This window comes from Anopheles maculipalpis, chromosome 3RL (assembly GCF_943734695.1).
Source record: "Anopheles maculipalpis chromosome 3RL, idAnoMacuDA_375_x, whole genome shotgun sequence".
NCBI classification, from domain to species: Eukaryota; Metazoa; Arthropoda; class Insecta; order Diptera; family Culicidae; genus Anopheles; species Anopheles maculipalpis.
In genome coordinates, this window is record NC_064872.1 from 50938978 (window position 1) to 50961975 (window position 22998).

The following is a 22998-nucleotide window of genomic DNA, read 5'->3' on the forward strand; positions in this document are numbered from 1 at the left end:
TTTTGTCTGTTTTGTATACATTTATATATTTTCAGCTTTCTTGCACTTTACACATTATCGTTGATTGTTTTTGTTTTTTTTTTGTTGCTTCCCCCTTTTTCAGCTTTTATTCCACTCTTCGCCGTGGGTACACACACGTGGGCGAACACATCGGGGAATGAGTGTGTTTTATATTTGCTTTATCTTCAGTTTTATTTTACATCCATTTCGCCTCCCTTGGCTGGTAAAGGTGGTAAAGGGGGAGATCCAAGAACAAATCAGCCCTCTTTTTTTCACAATTTTCACCTACTTTCCATTGTCCTACACACCACGTTGTAGCCACAAACACAGACAAACATAGAGTAAAGGACGAAGGATGATAGAGACGAGAGCAACATATTAACATCTTACTCGTTGTCGGTGTGATGAAATTTGTCTCGAGTTTCGTGTGTGTGTGTTTTTTTTTTATCATTCTCGTTTCATTCACCCACTTCCTTCCACGTTCCGCCACATTCTGCGTACAATCGTATTTTGTTTTGATTCCAACCATTCCTTCCTTGCTTCCTTGCTTCCGGCGTTTCCCCACGGGAAGAAAATAACGCAACAATTCGTCGTCGTACGACTTTATCATCTTTCTTTCTAGGCCCTTGCCTTCGTACGCTGTTTCGTAACACAGCAACCAGGCTTGACTTTTAGTTTCTTAAGTTTGGTTCTGTTACGCATGCTCACGCATAAGCAGCGTTTCCACCCCCGCATGCTCTACCGAGCTGAGCTGATGTGTGCGTACGGGTGTGTAAGTGTGTGGAGAAGTTTGCTAGTTTTGTTTTTATCGAACCATTCTTTCATCCCCCTGCGAGTGCACCAAAGGGGAGGGGAATGAACAAAATCAGCTCGTCAGCTGTTTTTACATTTCCACTTTTATACTTTTCATCCGTTTGTCGTTTGACTTACATCTTATTCCGTGCCGCAAACTGTGGTTCAAGTGTTTCTTTATTATTTACACGGCATCGGTTTGATACTGAGCGAAAGTTGGTTAAATCACCTTCAGGATAATCATGGGGTGAATGCAGTTTCAGAAACTCAAGGCATTTTTAGGTAATAAATTTATTAAAAGCATTATTCCCACTACTAAATGATAGTAGTTTTCACACCGTTTTGGTTCCCCAAGGAATTGTTGTACTTTTTTCCTTATTAAATACCACCAAACATGCACCAAGAATAATTGCATTATGTGTGAACCTTTCTTTCCTTTTTTTGTATCATTTATTTTTATATTTTTAGCATTTTTATTAATGCAAATTACTTGCCCAAGCTAGGGCAGCAATTTCTTTCTTCTTCTGCTTTTATTTCGCGAACTTTCTGAATTGTTTTATTCCTTTTTATGTACTACCCCTCTCCCCCCTTTTCTCTTCCCCGTTTCCTTCTTCTACCTCCTTTACCATTGGAAAACTTTGGTGCTTTAGTAAAGAGAAATTAAAATTTTTCCCTGTGCCGCCGCCGGGCACCGCAACGTAGGCAAATGGAGTGGGCGGGGGCGGGTGTTTGGTTGCGGGAATATGGAAAATGGCGCATTCATTTCTTTATCCTTTTTGCGTACATATATATATATATATAATTTTTTGTTTTAGTTTCTTTGCATACTTATTTTTTTTCTCATCTTCTTTTTTTTTTTGCTTTGCTCTCGCGCGCGCACCAGTTATGCTGTTTGCTGGCTATCGATCGATGATTTTTTCCCGGGATTTCCCACAGCACACCAGCGTCAGCAGAAAGAGCTTCAATTTCAACTTTTATACCGCTGGACAGGACCGAAACCCTCCCCCCCAAAAGGTGAGGGAAGGGGTAATGGTGGACACCCGGACACCCGGTGATGAGGTGCTGGTGGTGGTGGGCGTTGAATGAACCGAATAATAAAAAAAGAAAAATCTCAAAGGCACAAACCATGGAGGGGATGGAGGGGTTCTGGGGGGGTGGTTGCCTTCGTTCCACGCCAGGTCAGCAAGTAGAGCGGAGCAGTGCGTTAAATGGATGATAGCATAAAGCAATGATAAGGGGAAGTGAGAAAGGGGACAAGATGGAAGGGAGGATGCCGAACCGCGCATTGCACATGGGTTTGGTGGGGGAAAAAAAAAGTTAATTACTATAGGGAGAGGGAAAAAAAAGCACGAAAGGATAAAAAATGCGGTGCTCCGGTTTCGTTGTATCCTTTTTTTATGTGTGCGTCTTTTTTTTTTTTAATTTCCTGCTCGTTTCACAATTTAACCAAAAACTTTTTCTGCACCCCTTTTTCTACCTCTCCCCCCCACCCCCTTCTTCTTTAGACCATAACCTCCCTTTCATCCCATCCCCCTCGCTTGCTTTTACTTTTTCTGTCTTTCCCGCTGTTTCACTCTCTGTCTCTGATAACTAGCACAAGTCCAGTGCAGTCCAGCAGCATCAAGCAGCAGCAGCAGCAGCAGCATGGTATACATATTTCATGGCATCCTTGTACCAACATTTCCCAACCCAGCATGCAATGCTAGGATCTCCTTTTCACCAAACCGGCAAATACCGGACACAAGGACCACCGTACATAGCACCGAACCGGAATCCCGAATGTCCAGGCCTTCTTCCCCCCCCCCCCCCCCCCCCATACAGGGAAGTCACCTACGTCCACGAGTCTCCATTTGGCAGCTTATTTCTTATTCTTTTATACCCGTTTAATCGAGTACAGTTTCAGCAGGGGAAAAAAATGAGACTTCCAAATGAGACGACGACTCTGTCGCTAAGAAAAAGGCAACCCGCGGAGAGAGCAAAACGGCGGGCAGCGTTTCAAACGCATTCCACTTAACTGTGGAGGAAAAAAAATCGCCTTTTAAATGGGGGGGGTTGAATACAACAGAAGAAGAAAAAAAGTTTGCTACACCTCACCACCAACAATAAAAAAAAAAAAATCCCACCACTACATCTTCAGGAAGTTTGCCGGGAAGCTCACGAGAAAGTGAGAAAGCAACACAAACACAGAGGAAAATTTTAACGTCCAGCAGCAAAAGGGGGGAAGGGGAGTGGAGGGGGGTAGAGATTGGTTGGAAAAAAATATTTAAAAAAAGTACATCCAACGAAACGGAAAGAAATGGCCCGATCGAAGGACATTGAGCGCAAAAGGGAGCACAAGTGAGAGAAAAGGATTCCACTCCACACGCCCAATGAGTGGTATTAGATTTTTATTTTCTTCACCGCCACACAGACACATAGACGTAGGACTACAGAGCAAAGCACTCCTTCGGCAAATGGCGACTGCCCACTATCAACGACGGGGAGGAACGGTCAGCATCCATGATTTTTTTTTCTCTTCTGTTCTTGCAATTTCACCAGCCGTGGCAGCAATTGGAGAAGAAAAGTTGAACCCGATCCTCACTTTTTTTTTTAACAACAAACGGAAAATGAATCCTCCCTGCTCCTACCCTCGACCCGAAATCGGAGCGGAGGAGCGTAGGGGCAGGAGTTTTAAATAAATAATCAATAGAATGACGCCCTTTTCTTGATTTGCATGCTGCAATCTTTGTCGAGTGTTAGACGATGCCATCGCCGAAACAGTCTATTTACTGATCACAAATTGCGCATTGTTACCAAATCACGTCCAGCATGTTTTTTGTAAGCCTAATGAAGCAGCAACGCAACGTTTTGACGTGAAGCCTACACTCACTGCGCGCTCATCATTACTCGCCATTAACACAGCATCAAGGCCAATTCTAAGGCACGAAAGTACGCTTTCTCGCACCCGTAAGCATCCTCCTTTGAAGCGGCCTTGTGCTTCAAGACTTCAAGCGGGAAATAATACATAAACACACCTTTTATCATTAGTCAAAGAGCGCGCACACGGAATTGTAAGCGACGAAAAAATTGCGCGGAAAATTCCTGCGTCGCCCCATCACATCCGGCTGTTAAAACACAATCCACACAGAAACGCACGCGCGCACACATACACCGACAGACATATCCGAAGCCGAAGCAATCGGTGTAGGAATTAAAAAAAAAAGTCCTCGCAAAGCGGATCCCCCTCCTAATCGGGCAGCAAACCCGACACCCGTTCAAAGGGAAGCAAGGAGGAGCGGGAACAGTAGCAGCAGAAGGATATATCCGGAATATGGTGGGAAAAAAAATCGTCACAGAAATAAGAAAGCGCTGCACAACAAAAAAAAAAAGGACATCATTAGAAAGGTTGGGGAGAATGAGGGAGGTGGCCATCCTTCTCCCTTGGTGCACACTCCATGGAAAGAAATGTTTATGTGCTGATTCCCACTTTTTTTTTCGGTTATGTCCTTAGTCAGCTCCTCACTCCAGCTATGGGCATACAATTTATCTCTCGCTCGGTCTCTCTTTCTTTCTCTCGATTGCATACAATTTGCTCCGTCGTACCGGTCCCACTATCGGTTTATTTCGCTCTAGCTTCCTTTAATGATCATCTTCAAAAACAAGACTTGCCGAGGAAGGTGCTGCGGGAACTTCCTGCACATCCTTCACGTGGTGTGCGCGATTAGTTCCTGGCCGAGCATTTTTCAAAAACTTTTTGCTTACTCGTAAGAGAGAGAGAGAGAAAGAGAGAGGACAAACCACGTAGAGAGACAGAGCGACAGAGAGGGATGTTGGGATATTTAAAAAGAGAAAAAAATGGCTCTTGCAATGGCCAGGGATGTACGTTTGAGCAAAACGAGTTGTCATCTGCTGAGCAAGGAGTGTGGCACCAATCAGCAATGGTCAGCAATGAGGGTACACACTACACCAGCAGAGCAGATGGCAAACAAACCAAATGACAAACAAGAAAAAAGAGCACATCGGTAGACAACGTCCATGTCCTGTCAGTCATTTCCTTCCGGTCGAAGACGACACATTCGACGGTGACGGTTGGTCAGTCAGAAGCTGAAGTTGGCGCGATGGCGTATTTTCTTGCGCTCCCCTATCCGTCCCCACTTCCAGCGTGATGAGAAAAGTCTCCATCTCGGTGTATGCTAGAATATGCGCACGTGTATGTGGGCACACTACGCTCATATGTTGTCTGTCTAATGCACGCGGAACCATATGTGTGGAATTCTCTCTCCACGAACGGTTGCCAGTGCCGTGAGGAGTGCCGTGAGGAAAGCACACCATAAACCGATGACGAATCGATCAAGAAACCAGCTCATCCTCCCCTCAGTGGCTTTTTTTTTCGCTGCTTCCTTAAGTTGTTCACCCTTACGGATGGGAGGAATGTGATTTTTCCGTCCAGCTGCTCATTACTTAGCAGTTTGACAATGGCTCTAAGATGGACAATCATTTAGAGATGAGACACTAAAAAGATGGAGCGTAATAGCTGGCAAAAAGCTGGGTTTAGTTGTTTGAATTTATGTGCATATAGTAAATTGTTTTGCTGCCTGTTTTATTCAGTGATAGCTGAGGGTGGTGTCATTGCTCAATGGCATTCGATTTTATCGTACGACCAGATTTTTAGGGGTGTCATTAGGTTTGATTATAGCAATACGGCCTAGCCGTCCTTCATGAATAAAAAAAAATTAGGACTGATTATCTCTTACAAACGGAAAAGTCTCAATACACACTTGTCAATACATACGAAAAATAAATTTGAATTATGAAACCGTTCTTGTGACAGACAAGTTTCGTTAAGCAATTTTTTCGTTAAATCTTCAAAATCAATCTGTCAATATTATGTGTTTTACCTGATATTTTGATATCAAAACGATTTTTCAAATCATTTGAGCGATGATAGCATTTTAGTGATAATGAAAGAACGGAAGATCTTTTTCAGAAAAATTTCACAAAATTTTCGTGTATCGAAGGAAATATTCCTCGATATTCTTAATGAGATTGAGAAAAAGTTTCCGTCTGTTAGGGCAAAAGGACTCACGACAAAGGAAATGTTGGCTACTACCCTGCAGTTTCTTGCGGTGGGGAGTTACAAAAATGGAACTGGGAAAGATTTTAATATAGCAATTGCTCAAAAAACTTTTTTCGTGGCATTTAACAAGTGTTTAAATATTTTTGAAGAAACGTTGCTGCCCAAAAACATTTCATTAGAAATGGAACCAAACGAGCAGCAAGATGTCTGACGATATTTTTTTCTCCCGTAGTGGCATCCCTGGCTTTCTGAATTAAAATATTCACATTTTGGTTAGAACTGCTTGAGAAAAGGCGCTGGAAACACACAGGAAGGAATTCTTGGCAGTGTACTTGTAAGTTTAACTTTTGTTAAGTTTTTTTTTTTCGGACAGACAATACAAACAGCTGTTATAATTCGAATCTTCCGGTTTTGACAACTTGTCTTAACAATTTGTATGTGGTAATCAAGCCTATTGCTCGGCAGATTAGTCGTACGATCATTTTCGGTTTGACGTTTGAATGTAAACAAACGAAGAAGGAAGGCTTTCGTTATACAAGCATTCTGCTACCAGAGCAGTTCCTAGTTTATGGTTGCAGCACTGATAATTATGCCTCGTATTGGCAGTCCTGTTAGTGAACACTACATTTTGGTAGATCGGGTGAAAACCCGTACTACAGGAATACTAAACTTCCGGTGTGATGGTAATTAGACTGTTTGGCTCAACATAAGAAACCCATTGCTTGCCATTACAGCTGTACTGTTTTACTGTTGCTGTAGCTGATTTTTATGAAAAAATATCCTTGTTTACAAATCATTTGTTTACATTTTAATTTGTCACTTTCAGAAAAACGCGTTTATACAAGCGAGTACCGTGCAAGGCACCGTGCAACGAAATAATTTTTTTTTGATTTGAAGGCACCACCGAATTTGACTTTCAACCTCATCTGTCAAATCCCATACATTTCCATTGCAACTAGTGGTATGCCACCGAGCAATAACACCAGCCTGAGACAGACCAATCATGCGATCCCATCGATAAACCGTTCTTCAACACACAGGACAGACTATGGCGCTATTCTGTGCTTAAGTTACGGATGAAGAAATTTAGGAAGTTAGTGGACGGAGAGATGTTTAAGGACAAGTGGAGAAGTAATCATACTTAAAGGCATTTAAGACCCTTTTTGATATTTTTCATATCTCTGCGTCCTCGCAGAAACGAACATCGAGGATCCATGTCGATGAAGTATCACGATTCAATATACCCTTTTCGAGGACCAAGGATGTTTTAGCGAGCTTCCTTGAAAAAATCCACGAATTCTTTTAAAAAGAATTCCTTTAATGAGGGCCCATTGCATGAGGCTCCTTTACGAAGCCTCCGATGGCAGCTGACTATGATACAAGAGTGTAACAAGACACTAGCCAGTGTCAAGATGGGTTTATAGCGGTCAGATACGAAATTAAATTCACGACACATTAACAAGAAAGGGTCTGAGGAACCGAAACGAGTGCGGCTTTGCTCAACGTCTAGTAGTCCTCTCCTAGGAAGGCTCCTAGGAAAGCTCTTGGCAGTACGTAAAGACTAGCTGCAGAGAGTACAAAGGTGCAATATCTCTGCGTGTTACAGGCACGCTGTCGCAACGTATCTGACCACGCTATAACCTACGGAAATCCACCAGAAAGGTAGAGCGAATTCGGTGAATTTTCGCTGGATGGATTGAAGCGCGCTAGAAGGCCTGATTGTTAAAGCCAAACGGAAAACTTTCCGACGGAAAGATTCTAACCAAACGGAAAGCTAATTTGTATTATGGTCTCCTGTTAAAGTCGACGAATGTTTCGTCGACTTTTTGCTTACATTCATATCTTTACGGATTGCTTTGATCATACATTCACAGATGATTTCAAAGCGCGTGTAACGCGCGTTTCCGTTTGACTCAGGCAATGCAATTTTTTTACTTTCCGTTTGACAAAGATCTGTCATCGACATTTAAACGTCTGATTTAGCCAAACGAACAGCCCAACGGAAAGTCATAATACCAAAGTGACAATTATGTGACATTTGAGAAGACGCTTGAGTTTCACAATCAGGCGTAGAGACCGAACAGCAGCAGGAAACCATAATACGGATGCGTTTTCTGCGACTGACCGATGGTTACCCCTTATGACTATGTGCTCCAATTCATCATAGAGGTTTATCTTATCGTCAAGGAGCATGCCAAGGTCCCTTACACAACATTTAAGTTCGATTACTGCGCCGCTCATTCGCTAGTAAAACTCATGAACCATCTTTAGAATTACTTCTCAACATAAACCACAAAATCTGACATAAAACTGTAAGAAAAGCTCATAAACGATGCAGTGCTCATAGCCATGATACTAAATTATTGTTATAAAAATGTACATAACCTTAAAAACCTTACTAAAAGACAAAATAACAACAGAACAGAAGAGAAAACAAATGAATACTCAATCAAATACATTGAAAAACTCTTCGTTGTACCTCATCATATCTAATAATCTCACAGAAAACATAAGACACATAACAAAAATCGCTCAATTTCTACTGCAAAATAATCCATCAACAGATCGCAACTTGGTCTGCTTGGCACGTAACTATCCAACCACCAAAGACCAACACATTTGCGCGGTTTTTTGACGAAACGCTCTACGCACACTTAAACCTCGGTTCAGACCGGCGCAAGTTTATTGAACCGGAAGATACAACCTGCCGTCATTAGCTATGAAACGTGCTTCCTGGCCATGGCAGAACGCGAAAATGAATGGCAAAGCGCATTGATGTATGCAAAATTGAAAGCAGTTACAGCTTACGGCATGGAATGCCGGGCAAGACAAGATCAGTAGTAGAACGATGATGGTATTTAGCGTATAAGCTGGTAAGTATTAAAAATGTTTAATGAAAAACTGCTTAATTTAGATAATAAACGAATCGTTTTGTAGACTGGAAAACATCTCAAAACATAGCATTTGACAGAATGCTGGGTTTAGATTTCGTGCTTTAACTCGCGCACGGCTGACAGATTAGCAAGCCAATAAACACACGATTCGTTAATTCATCGCCAAGTCTTTGTCGCTGTTGCGAATCGAGAAGCCGTTAATAGTTTGTACGCAGTTGTTAGGAACTGAAGACAGCAAACCAGAGCAAATTCGTCGCATTTTCAATCAGCAGTCGCAGAACATTACAATATACTGGATCACCCCAACAGACCCCACTTTGCCATATTCGCAACACTGAGGCGGTGAAGAATGAGAAGGACGAAAATGCGTAAGAAGGAGAGAAGGAACGAGATGGCGCAAGAAAGTACAATGAACAAAGCTGAAGAGTGAAGTCTGCACACACAATAACAAAAAAAAAAAAAAAATTAACTGCCTTATTTGCAGCAGCAGTTGCCATTCGCGCTCTTCATGTGGCCGCTTTCAAGACCGACCGACGCGCCGATGCTTGATCGCTGCACGCACACTGATCGCACCAGCAGCGGAAGCGTACGTACGTACGAACGCACACACGTGCATCTATGCGCGGGAGCCAGACGGCAGCCGTCAAACACGTTTGACGATGGCTTTGAATATTTAGACCTTGAACCTTGGTTGCCGGCAGCCGCGCAACAACCTCGCCGGTGCTCGACTACACGCTGCTGACGCTTCTTTTGTCTGCACGATTGCCACGATACGGCAGGCGTGTGAGTGCGGTCCACTGGTCCGCTAGCTGCGATGTGTGCGTCACCGGTTACTGCCAAGCCGGTCGATGAAGACATACATTTCGCGTTCCGGCAGCGTACGCGCGCACCACCGGGCTTAGCTTCTGACGCAGTACGCGGTGGAGGCTCCCATGATTTGTTGGAACAGAGCAGACATAAGGGAAATGAGGGATAATAACTATTTGTCATATGCATTGTAATATCAACAATTTCTCTTCTTCTGAAGGATGTGCCAGCTTGAACGGGGCGGGTACGAATTCAGTCCTCCAGTCCTCGAGTGAAGATACTGGAGACCCCCTCGAAAAATTAACATCTTTCCTGATAATAAAAGTCTATCAAAAACCATTAAACTGAACTAAATCTCCCACGGTCTGCCTCGTACGGAGCCACCGGTTCTTCACACTGACGATACCACTAAGTCACTCCTAAACGACGACCGAAAGCAACCAAAGAAAGCAATGAAAAGCATCATATCTTCACATTCGTGTGTGCATCCCTGCTGTGGAGCAGCCCATGCATCCATTTCCGATGTGTAGTTGCTTCTTGCGCAACGAACGAAAACCGCGAAAGAAGCACAAACCAGCGAAGCGCAATGGAAAGAACGAGCTGATAAAAGTGAAATCATACCGAAACTGCACCAAGACTGCTTGCTGCTGTAGCACCACCAGATTCGCCCTCATCATCTTGCCGTGGCAGCATGGGTGGGTGACGTTCTGGCCCCCACACTATAAAGAAACGGGCGCTGGCACAGGAACGTCTTGAAACATATCAACATGTTAGCCTTGGCGCTCTGCCCTGCACACGAAGGGAAAGAATGGTTTCGAGAAGCAAGAAGTGAGAGTGTTACAAATCCCTTAGCATCGTGTGCGCCGGTAAGGGCGTACTATTATTGGCCCATACATTCATACATACATACACGGTCTCTTTCTCTGTGTGCTTTCCATCCGCATCTTTATTCACCTGTTCGTTCGCTGTTTGTCTCGATTTTTGCTAGGATTCATTCATAACATAGATACAGTTGCGTAAATGTGTAATGGCCAAAGTGTACGAAAAGGATATGGTGAGAATTATGTAAAGATCAGCTGGCCGCGGGCTGCCATCGGAAAATGGCGACCAGGACCGTTATTTAGCTACGAATTCTCGTATCTTACTTTTATCCTAAATTTTGTTGCTTCTGAAGATGTAGGGTGAAGTCCATACGTTTTGGATCAAGTTGTGCAAAGTCTGCCATTTTTTAAAAAAATATTCCAATTTACTAGATTTCTAAAATACATGAATTTTACTGTCTGCTTGTAGGAAATATGTTAACCATTCAACAATCTATATCACCTCTATCAAAGTCCACTGCTATTGTTTAAAAGGCTTTCGACACTGTTTGGCACGCATGGACTCCTATATAAGATGGCGGAATACAATTTCCCAACTTATATTCTCCAAATCATCAGGAGCTACCTTACCCAGAGAACTTTCAGGGTTGCCTTGCTTTCTGCTCGCTCCAACTCAACCAGTGCCCCAGCGGGCGTCCCCCAGGGAAGTGTAATGGCTCCGCTGTTGTACAATCTGTACACGACGGATGTCCCGCCTCAACCCTGCGATGGCCAGCTGTTCCTGTTCGCAGACGACACTGCCATTACGGTTAGAGGTAGGAGTCTGGTGGAGCTGAGAAGCAGATTGCGGCGGTGTCTTGATGTTCTTCTTAGGTATGCCGCGGACTGGAAAATTGGGATAAATTCTTCCAAAAAAACACAGACAATGATTTTTTCCCCCATCGTTTAAAAAGAAGCCTTACTCCACCTTTGAGTTCGGGAGTAAAAACACATGGTACAACTGTGCCGTGGGCAACGTCCATTAGATATCTGGAACTTACGATAGACTACAAAATGCTGTTCAGAGGGCATATTGGAAACCATCCTTGAAAAGGGGCACTTCCTTTTGAAATGTCTCTACCCATTGTTCTGCCGTAGGTCCCAGCTATCAATGCCAAATAAAATATCAATCCTCAAGGTAATTATCTTGCCGGCAGTAACGTATGCGGCACCGGTTTGGGACTCACCTGTGCAGACTCCAGTTCATGCAGAGGTAAGTCCAGAGGTGAGTGGCAGGATTACTGACACTATTGGTAACTCTACCAGCAACATTTCGGGATCCTTGTAGGGGTTCTCCTTTCGCGATTATCCATAGCCTTCACCCACAGCCTTATCCATAGGCACAATAGCGTTAGTTTAGATAGTATAAGGATAAGGATTTAGGATAAGTAATTAGTAAGTAGCATTAGTAGTACTGGTAACGCATCATCAAAGTCCATGCTCAACATGAGACCTCATATTGACGTCAAAATAAGGCAAAAAATTTCCCCATACTGTTAAACGAAATCGTTGGTCCTTATGAAACCTTTATTATGTATGGATTATGCTCCGAATTCTAAATTGAATAAACTTTATATTATATGTATATGTTATCACCTCTACATCACCTTGAGAGCTAAATAGAGAAAGCATACAAAAGACAATGCATCGAAAATCAACAATTTTCAATTGGCCATCATAAAATTAAACTTCGGTACGGTTCGAATTTCGGTTCAGTTTTCTTTTGTGTGTGCTTTGGCAGGTATCGCGTTTTATTCGATCACAATTTTACACACCATGCTACGGGTGTAACCGGCGCACGAAACACTGCCTATTCAAGGGGGCCGATTTCCAACGCTAGGAGAAGCGACCCGATTTCTGATCGATCGACGCAGCTGAGGTAAAATCAAGTAACACCTGTTCGCTGTGTAAACCCAGAAAGAAACCTTGATTGGATGATCGATTCGGAAGAAGATGATGCCGACCAGTCCATACGTACCATATGGCCTACCACTCTGCTCCTTTTGGGGGGCGGATAAAGAAAAAAAAACGAGCACACACACACATACAATCAACCATCGAGACACCTTAGGCCTCACATTGCAGCAGCAGTGCCCAGGTGCCGGCCGGTTTCGACTACAATAACCAGTCAACCACGGTGGTACCGTCACCACACAACTTTCTTGCCACTTTCTTCACCGTGATTGAGCAAACCTGCCGCAAGATTCAGCGTGTGCGGGTTTTGCAGGCTACTCAGGACGTCCAGATGTCCACGCGGTTGAGCGAAGAAAACAGTATGGAAGGCGTAAAACCTCGGCTAGAGAGGAAAAAGACGAGTTGCAGTTACACTTGTGCCCTCGGAGAATTGCGCCCTAAGCGTTCTGCAAGCGCAGGTGCCCCTCTATCTCCCCACCGGTGTACCGATGATCGTCGGTTTGGAGCGAACAGAAGACACCCCTTGCTAGACATGTGGCGTGCAAAATTTCAAGTGCGTGTTTCCTCGATGTGTGTGTGTGTGTGTGTGTGTCTGTCCTCTGAGCACCAACCGAGGGGAGGTCGTGGAAAATAAGGCTTGTCTCAATTGAATTAGCTTGCGGAAATTGGTGAAGCCCTAAGCGAACCAAGTCAGTCATTTGCTTGATCATGATAAAAATCTCGTCGCCGTTGTTTCCCGATTCCCGTAGGCCTTTGACAGTTAGAGGAGGCACAAACATTCCACAACATTCAACAACGAAAGGTCGAATGTGTTTAAGGATCAACACGGCCATTCCTTGGTTACCTGCGCAGGGTGTCGTAAAGCTTCGTTGTATTGCCTGAACGGACTGACCATTGAGAGCATTGGGAGAGGAAGATTATGTTGAAAGGAGGGTCGTAAATGCTTATCGCACACAGGGACCGAGAGGGCACCATTGCTACCTGCATACATACATCCCAAGGATACCGTTTCACCAGTTCCACAGACACTGGTAGAGCTTAAAACTTCAAAGAATAAAAAATTAAGGTTGGGTTTTTCTAACGAAATTTTGCTATTAAAAGTGTTTTAATCCATGTTTTAGCTTTGGTAGAATAATTTAATCGATATCACGTTGACAGAAACATATTTTTAGACCCTTAACTTCAACATTTGCTCCATTTAATTTTATTCATACGAATGAAAAGTATGTTCCGAATCGAATCAACGTGCTCTTAATTAGCACTGCACGTTCGACCGCGCCTGTTGGACTAGAATTAACGCGATCAGTCCCAAAACTAGCAAAAACCAAGCATGGTGGCACACCACACGCGAGTTTTGGCAGCTTCCCTCCTCTTGTGGGGGGAAACGGACCACAAATGGACCACAACCACCATCATTGCACGCACACACTGACAAAACACCGTACGATACTTCCAAAAAACAGTAAGCTCAGTGTAGGTTTAGGTTTTCTGTGGCCGTAACCATGTAATTCTGCTGCCCTCCAACTCCATGGTCGGTGCTTGTTCTACCAATGGCGTGATCGCCATTTTGAATTCGTGCGCTGAGAGAGCGATCGTTGGAAAGAACGGAGCTTTTGACGCTTTTTTATCCAGTTGAAACATTTGACAAAAATTCAACTGGACAGTAAAGGGTTGATGCGTCCCAGTTCTAAAGAACATTTTAATCAATACGATTTCTAACTACTACAAAACAAAAGCAAAGCATATTTACCTTATTACGTTGAGTCTTTATTAAAACGGCACACAACGAACCGGACCGGCCTTAAAACTCAACACAAGTCACATCAGTTCTTATGTTCACAAGTTCAGTGGCTTTGTTGGCTTGCCACCTTTGCACCAGGGGTGTGTTTAACACGAAACGATCACTTCGAGCACGCACTGCACCTGCTGCCGGGTGGTGACGGTGGTGGCAAATTTACAATCGAATCACAAACCACACCACGACCAAGAGCGTGGACACAATCGGAACAGTGCGACCTGTAGAGCTTTGCTGGTACCGGGCCTGGCCACGTAGGTAATCCACGCGAAAAACACGGCACAGAAAAACAGGGATAAATAGTCCACTTTCACACACACACACACACACACACACACACACCACCGTCTGAAGTTACGCGCGACGAGTCGTGCACACAATTTGACGTCGTGTCGTGTCCCGTCCGTCGTCTATGGCTTTGATGCTCTTTTTTTTTTGCAAAACTTGACTGTTTTTTCGGGTTTACCGGTGTTCAAAAATGTGTAAACTTTGCCAAGAATTCAGCCAAATGTTGGATGTGATGCTCAACTTTTGTTAACAAACGCATAGAAGCGTTTATTCTGCTGAGAGAGATGTTATAGAATTTGGATTTCTATAACCGATCATCAATTACTTCAAAGTCAAAGGAAAGTATAATCCCTTAAAATAAAATTTATCAATTCTTTTCATTATAGGTTAAAAGTCAAAACTTGGGAACTGATGCGCAATTTCAAGCAGAAATTGCATTCAAAAGCAATTCATTTTTTTTTTTTAAACAGCGCAATGAGAACGCAAAGAAGCTTTAAAATCTGATAAGAAAATAAAACAAACCCTAAATTCGCATTAAAACGATGCACAATTATTGTAGGAAATTTAAAAACATTTTCCAATAAGAAAATCTCCCTCTGGCAGGGGATGCAAAGACGTTTAAACGTCTTTACAAAAAGGATGACGTTCCTCTTCCTCCTTCTTCTCCTTGCCGCTACGAACGTTTCCCCCAAAATATCGATTCCACAATACACCACACTGTTCGAGCAAATCGAGCCTGTCGGAAGAGACGCGTGTGTCCAGACCACAAACTCACGAGCACTGGTGCAAAATGAATGAAGAACGAAAATTTTTGCACAGCGTCGAATGATCGATCTCACCCATTTAAAACGCACACACAGCGTTGTCCACACGAACCCACTGTTGTGCTTTTCCTTGTCGCACCAACACGAATTTGTGTGCTGGGGTGTGCTTTTGCTTCTCGTTCCAACAGCTGCGGCGTAACGTGGTCGACTGAACAATGACGGCGGCGGCGGCGGCGGCGGCGATGATGATGATGCACCGGCTGCTGCTGGGGTTGAGAGCACCGCAAATCCAAACATTTAAAAAAACGAGAAACGCCAAAGCCACATGCAGACAAGGAGTTTGCGCTCGACTTTTTTATTTCTCTCTCGCTCTCCCTTCCTCTCTTTCTCACTCGCGGTGAAAAGCATAGTGAAGCAATGCTAAGCTATGCTCGGTCTGAACCATTTCCCCCGCCAAGTGTGTGGCAACTGTGTGATGTTCTATGCCGGGCGGACATGAAGGAATCCATGAATGGGATGTCAATACCGCTCTGCTACGGAGCAGGTTAGTGTGGGTCCATCTCCACAGTTAAAAAAAAATCTCTCCACACACGAGCATCGAGAACGATGCGCGTGAATGTAATGTATGTGTGCACACATACACACATCCAGCCACTCATGGAACCAATAGAATGTACCTGCACCAAACAACAATATTCACAATATACAGAGGGAAGAGAGAGAGAGAGAGAGAGAGAGAAAATAAATGGGAGCGCATGGAAACAAAACAGAAATGCAGAAACCGGTAAAGAAAAATGCATTCAAACACATAATTCTTAACCACAACTACATATCATTGTGCCACATACACACTGAAAACGATGTAGAGAAAGAGAGACTGAGCGAAAATGCAAAGGGGAAAAAAAAAAACTGAAGAAGCATAACACAGAAACAAAAACGGACTGCCGGTAGCAATAAATACCGGCACATCGTTGGACGGCAGCATTGGATACAGTTTTTTTTTTGTTTCATCCTTCTGATTTCCAGTCTCCCCTTTTCCAGTGGTACCTGTTTCGCCTATGTGAGAGCATACTATGCTCCACTCTATATACATCTGCGGTGGTGATTCTTTCTGTTGTCAGCGTTCCAAGATCTTCTACAAAACATCACAGCATCAGTCCGTAAGCACCAGCTTCAAAGCATCGGCAGACCTCTAAACTACATCGTATTAAAGCCCACCGTAGTAAGTACCCGAATCTCACAGTAGTGTCCAATACGCCAAAACGGAGACACGGAGACAGGAAAAGCTGGAAAAAAAAATGTCGCCCACCTAAAGGAACAAACAGCGAAAGCTTCGAAAGCTCTGCGTGAAGTAAATAAAGATACCAACGATGGTACTTCACATTTCAATGTCAAACCCCATCGGCTCAAGTGGCATGTTCGTCCACTAGCACTCGGCAAACGGGCATAGAAAAACGGGGCAAACATTGTTACTACCGACGATCGGTGGTAGCAAAACAGAATACGGAGTGCATCCTACCTACCCGGTAACACATCCTTCTTCTTGCTCTCTGTTGCCTTATTCGTGATTCGTTCCTTTTGCGTAATTCGAGCAGATGATACGAACAGCAGCTTGACATAAGAGCTTGGCGGAGAGCAACATCTGCTCCTCCACACTGTGCTCCCTCCATTACACGCATAATCCTACTCTTTCGATCACTCCAATGATGCTCCAGACGCTGCTCGGTCTCCTCTCCTAGCTGAGGTGAGACATCACAACTTCGAGCAGCAGCAGCATGAGGTGTTCTGGGGCATGGTGAAAAAAATATTTGTTTTCCGGTACGATAAAATACGGATTTCACGCAAATCTCTCCACCTGCCCTCTATGTTCTAGGCGCGTGCAAAGGGTAAGCTACTGTCTTCTGCTTCTTCGCCGTCGCCGTTTGCCAGGTTGTTTCGATATTGTGTTTGCACATTCGTCTCGCTGGGGTTGGTGCCTCCGATTGGACATATGCTCATTTGCACACTCGACCGCGTTTGACGATGACGGCCGTTTGTGATGAGGTGTTAGTTTTCTTTCACTGGTGCTGCCCATTCTTGCCGATGTCAATGACACTAGACGGGCACTGCCAGCGGACGTTGTGAGACATCCGCTAGAAGACACGCAGTTCCTTCTGCAAGGGCACCAATCTTTCGCGCGGAAACCAAATGGCTAACGATGATACGGAGGGAGTGTTAAAAATGGTGAGTATTTCAAGTAACACAACTTTTTCTTACAGGAAAATAGGACCTTAATTATCAAGCAGTGCTTAAAAAATATGAAGATGCTTAAATCATGTGAAGAAATTTTAATAACAACAACAAAATAAACGGCAAAACAAACGGAAACGCAGAAGAAGAAGCATAATAAAATTGCAAACAGGAAAGCGAAACATGAGCATATAGGAAACAAGAGTGAGTTAGAACTTCAAATGTTTATTACACAACAGCAATACATGTCCAGTGCACACACGAAAGAATTAAATAGGTAAGAAAAAACTGCAAAGACAAAAAAACACGAACTTCCGATCGAACAACAGCAAAGAACAGAATGAATGTCAAAAGACACGAAAACAAGAAAGAAAACAAAAGGGCAATTTGCTTTCGATTTCTGTACACGATTTGCCAAAACATTCACATATCTTTCTCGCTCTCATGCGCCATTTGCTTGTATCGATTTGAATTAATGTTGATTCGGAATCATTGCGTCCTTCTCGTTCTTGGTAAGCAAACATCAAACTACCTTTTGTTTTTATTCGATTGATGGAAGTTTTTCTGATTGTCTTTTTCAATAAATATGTTTGTAAAACTATTTTTATGTTATTTAACACTTATTAAATGCACTTTCTACTGCTACCAACGGAAATATTATTTTTCAAACAATTTCCAATATTTGGAACATTATTTTTGCTCCAATAGCAGGCAAGCTTTAAGGCTAATAATTATTTTCACCTCATTTTTCTGCTCGTCCGAAACTCCCCGTTCTACTTATCCGAGACACAGTTTTAACGATAAGAAGCACGAAAAGCTTCATACGCACCGCAACGCTACTGCCACCTAGCGGCAGTTTGTCTGTTAGAAAATTCGATCGAAGCTTTTATTTCCAGCACTTACATTCGTAAGGTTTCAATGTACGGCGTGCAAGGTTTAGCGGCCGATCGTTATTCATCACTAGAGGAGCATACACCGTCGAGATAGGGAGGGACGTTTATTCTGCCGAACAATTCGATCTAGGAAGGTCTGAAAACAAATTCTTTTAAAATTTCACACGGAAGGATTGGAATTCGGGCGACTGAATTCGAGATCCTAGTTAACCCAAACACACTAGTTTAATAACTTGGAGAGAAAGTCAATGCCTTGAACCTCTTGCAGTTGCAATTACAGCGACTTGTGAAGAAAGAGACGTATATGTAGCTGTTTGATATCAGATGCAAATAAGAGCAATATCGTCGTGCACTGGGAAGATGTAAATCTCGGAAACAATCGCTTCAATCGGTCCTCAATAAGATCTTTCTGATGCCAGTCACAGCACAAACACTTCAAAATTACAATTTTTGGACTATTTTGAACATTACTGTTTCGAATTAACTGAGTGCAGTATAATATTTCCTCTGTCCGTAAAAGATATGGTAAATAGAACAATAAATTGTACTATATTGGACCGCAATAAGTAACGATTCTCAGCCAGAACTAATCATAATAACAAAAGATGGCGTAACTATTGTGAAAGAGCTATTAATAATAGCATAACCAATTTAAAACATTAAATTTTTTTTAAAACATATGTTTTACTTTGTTTTTAAGCAATACATGTTTCGATTTTATTTGTCGATCAAAAGACAAAACTAAAATGCTAAAATACACATGTTACGTATGCTACTCATATGTTTAACCTTTATTCCAATGAAGCTTGTAACTTTTGGTACTTTTGGCTTAGAAAAACATGTTTTCTGTCATGTAAAAAAAATCAGATTTCTGTAGTACAAATTACTTTTTATTGAAATTTTCAATTTCTACCTCTATTCGTTATAACCACCTTCCCGAGATGGTCATATATTTTGAATGGTTGTTTTTATTTCATCGTATAGCAAAGCTTGTTCCGTTTGATCTGCTCCTCGTATTTGCATGAAATTTCCAAGAAACAAGAGAATATTTGCTGTCGAGCTAAAAACATTTAGTTGAGAATTTTTTTAAAAATCTCCTTTTTTCACGTTCGAAGCTGTAATATCCTTGCAGCTACGATAATCTGTGTGAACGTCCGTTTTTCCTTCGGTCTCTAAACAAGCTTGGCTTGTTCCTATGCTTAAGAAGGAAAATTCCTCCATTGTCTCGAACTATCGCGGTATCTCACTTTTATGTGCATTTGCCAAGGTATTTGAGTATGTCTTGCATGCCTGTATCATTAACTTTTCACGTAGTCTTGTCATCCCTCAACAGCACGGGTTTGTTCCTAAACGTTCCACTTCCTCCAACCTCATGTGTTTTACGTCGTTCGTGTCGACTCATCTTGATGTTGTGCCTCAAGTCGACGCTATTTACACGGATTTCAAATCCGCGTTTGATCGCGTTCCTCATGAGTTACTTCTTGAGAAATTGTTACAATTAGGGATCAACAGCATAATTGTTTCTTTGTTGCAGTCATTTCTAAGTGAGCGTACATATCGTGTTAAACTAAATGTTAATTTCTCTACTTCATTCTGTTCTGAGGCCGTTGTTCCCCTGGGTAGTGTCTTAAGTCCTCTGTTGTTCGTCCTATTCCTTAATGACATTGCTTCTGTCTTGCCGCAAGATAGCTTTCTTTGCTATGCCGATGATGTGAAAATCTTTTTCCCAATCTCATCGGGTGCGGATTGCGTTTTCCTTCAAACTGTTCTTAACCTTTTTTCCTCTTGGTGTGGTCACTCCTTTCCTCTATCCTTATGTGCTTGATCAGGTCCTAGTCAACCGGGTTTCGCTGGTCAAGGACTTAGGCGTATGGCTCGATAGTGGCCTTACCCTAACGTCCCACATCGACTCTATGGTTGCTAGAGCCTGGAAAACACTGGGTATCCTGAAGCGTATTACTCGTGACTTCTCTAATCTTCTGTGTTTGAAAACGCTGTACTGTTTGCTGGTCAGGTCATTGCTGGACTATTGCTAAGTAATCTGGTCACCAACGGCTCGGTTCCATAGGGATCGAATCGAGCGGGTACAGAGGTCTTTTACCAGGTTTGCGGTTCGCAAATTCCTTGGAAGATCCACCTCCACCCTGCCCGGTTACAGAGTCAAGGTGTCAGTTGCTGAGTCTTGACTCTCTCGAAGACCGTCGATTACGTTCCCAAACTCAAAAACAAACAAACTTTAAACAAAGGTACTCACTTTTGTTAAGCGAATAACCCATTCGTTTCGCCATTATCCGACTTTTCTTCGCCTCGTTTTATTGTATGCCTAAATTACTAAGTCAAGTAGACTTTGTAAAAAGCAGTGACAACAGAAAGCAGACTTATTTTGATGGTTATTATGTACTTTTAACACTTACTTAGTATGTTTGGCGCTTGATAAGCTGCTGTAAATATACATAATAACTGTAGATGACACAAGCTATAAAAACAAACACGCCTGTTTCTTTATAAATTCTCAACTAACTTTTATTAGTCAGACAACAAAAAGCCTCATCTTTGTTAAAACTTTCATGCAAATATGACGAGCATATTAAAATTTATAAACTTTCTTTTCCGGTAAAATGTAAACTCCCATAAAAAATGTGTGACCAACCCAGGGTGTAGGTACAAGGAAAGGTTTATTTTTGTCCATTGAAACGAAGGTTAAGCTGTAAATTATATTCACCACCCCTTTCATCCGAGACACAGCTTCTGTACGTAGCGTAGCGCCATCTAGCGATAGCTTATCATCCCAAATCTTGACCTGCTCTGCTTATGTTAATGCATCATTCGGACACATTTGTAGGGCTTTAACGTGCAGTCAAAATTTTGTAACAGAACGTTATTCATCACTAGAGGAGCATACGTTGTCGTGGTATGGACGGTTGAAAAATCTCCAGTGAAAGAAATGTTGTAAAATGATAGTATTCTAGTCTATCTAGTTTTTCTCGGAAGGATTGGAAGCTCAAGAGTTGGTTTCGAGATCCTGGTCATTAACACAAAATACGCCTAAGTTGTTTCAAAAAAGGAAACATACTTTTTTCAATCGATTTTATACCGATAAGATCATAATCTGCCATACAGAAGGCCTAATGAAAGGTGTTAATTTGACTATGATTTGAAGATTCTTTGAATAATTCACCACTAAAATCAGAATTGAACCTACATTGAATGGAACAATACTTGCTATAAAATTCATTCATCTGCTTCATAATGACTTGATCGCCACGAGGAGGAAATACACACATGTGGGCATACTTTAATGCTTTTCAAAGGGCGGCAGCAAACGATAAAAACGATTCCCAAAACAACAATTTATTTACAATTGATTATGACGGTCCAATTTCCCAAAACAACAATACTAGACCTTTTTTTTCAACATCAAAAAGAATGCATGCACCTACCTGTAGCTCTGCCTCGGACACATCAATTTCGCCACGGTACACAAACTCGATGATGAACTGCAGATCCGAAAAGCAGATATCCGCCGGCAGTATAATGGTCGGATGCTTGCACGGATTGTCGAGGAGAATTTTTTGAAAATATGCCGAACACGCAGACAGGACCACCTGTTGGAAAAGGATCGAGGGATTTTAATTAATGGTAATCACCGGTTCAACACACACACACACATACACTGCTCCCACGTGGACTGTTTACCTTGTGCGCCTTGAGTGAATTATATTCACACGCTAGTGTAACATCGACGAAGGACTGTGACTCGAGCAGCTCGTGAAATACGGATGTCATGTTGGATTGGTAGTTGTTCCATCTTAGACTAAAATACTGATGCGACGACCGGGCTCCCTTCGAGTATGGCGATGTCGCTGGATATGTGGACGAGGGTAAATGCGTCGGGGCGGGCGGACCCGCTGATGCTGCTTTGGTATCCATGTTTCTTTTGATTTTGTTTTGTTTGCTTTAGCTATCTTTTAGCTTCTAACTTCTATTCGGTTCGGTTGTTTTTGCACTGCACTTCTTTTGGTGTCGATTGCTAGTTGCTTTTCTTGTGACCGTTCCGTTCTGTTTTTGTTTCTTATCTCACGTTCTTGTTCTAATGCTTGCTATGCAAATTTGCTATAAATGTCTTTCAGACTGACTATTCTGTGTTTACTTTGTATCTGTTAGGTTTGTATTTTTGGTTTGACTATGGTTTGACTAACTGATTGTTGGTTTCATGGATTGAATGGCTTCGATTGACTATCTAGTTTCCACTTCGTTCACTTACTCCAACAATGGTGCATCGATCGGTGAACAGTGTATGGCTTTGGGGAAATTGCTGAAAATAAAGAAGGTAAGAAGGAACTTTAAGTTTTGTGAGTCAGAAGTGGATGGTTCATATAATTGCTTGCTTTATATTATTGCGCTCTGCATCACATCACAAAATGTGACTTGATGCAGCAACAAAACGTTGATCTAGAACAGAAGATAATAGAAAACTTTAAGTCCTTCCATTCGCACATAAACCACATGGCAATTCCTATCATGTTTCCTGCACAGCCACAGGACGTCATCGAATAGATAAATAGCACATGAAATAGTAGCCCCAGAAACATACACTTCAGTGCCGGGCCATTCGTTTGGGACACGGCGGGGTATCTTTACCATACCAATACGAGTGTGTGTGTGTGTGTACACCGGTTCGAAGGTGCCAAAGTAAACAACCGGTG

The 22998-nt window shown here is 42.6% G+C and overlaps 1 protein-coding gene across 4 annotated transcripts in view; it reads right to left on the minus strand.

Moving 5' to 3' along the window:
* LOC126561474 (AF4/FMR2 family member lilli-like) overlaps positions 1–22222 on the minus strand; it is a 67619-nt gene extending 45397 nt beyond the window's left edge. For 3 of the 4 annotated variants that reach the window (XM_050217645.1, XM_050217643.1, XM_050217644.1), the window contains exons 1-2: positions 21989–22216; positions 21733–21897 (exon numbers count right to left, since the gene is read on the minus strand). In XM_050217645.1, coding sequence (XP_050073602.1) covers positions 21733–21897; positions 21989–22078 — 255 coding nt within the window. In that variant the 5' untranslated portion in view covers positions 22079–22216. Of the gene's footprint in view, positions 1–21732; positions 21898–21988 lie in introns of all 4 variants that reach the window. The other variant, XM_050217642.1, reaches the window with a different exon arrangement.
* Between the last annotated feature and the right edge of the window lie 776 nt (positions 22223–22998).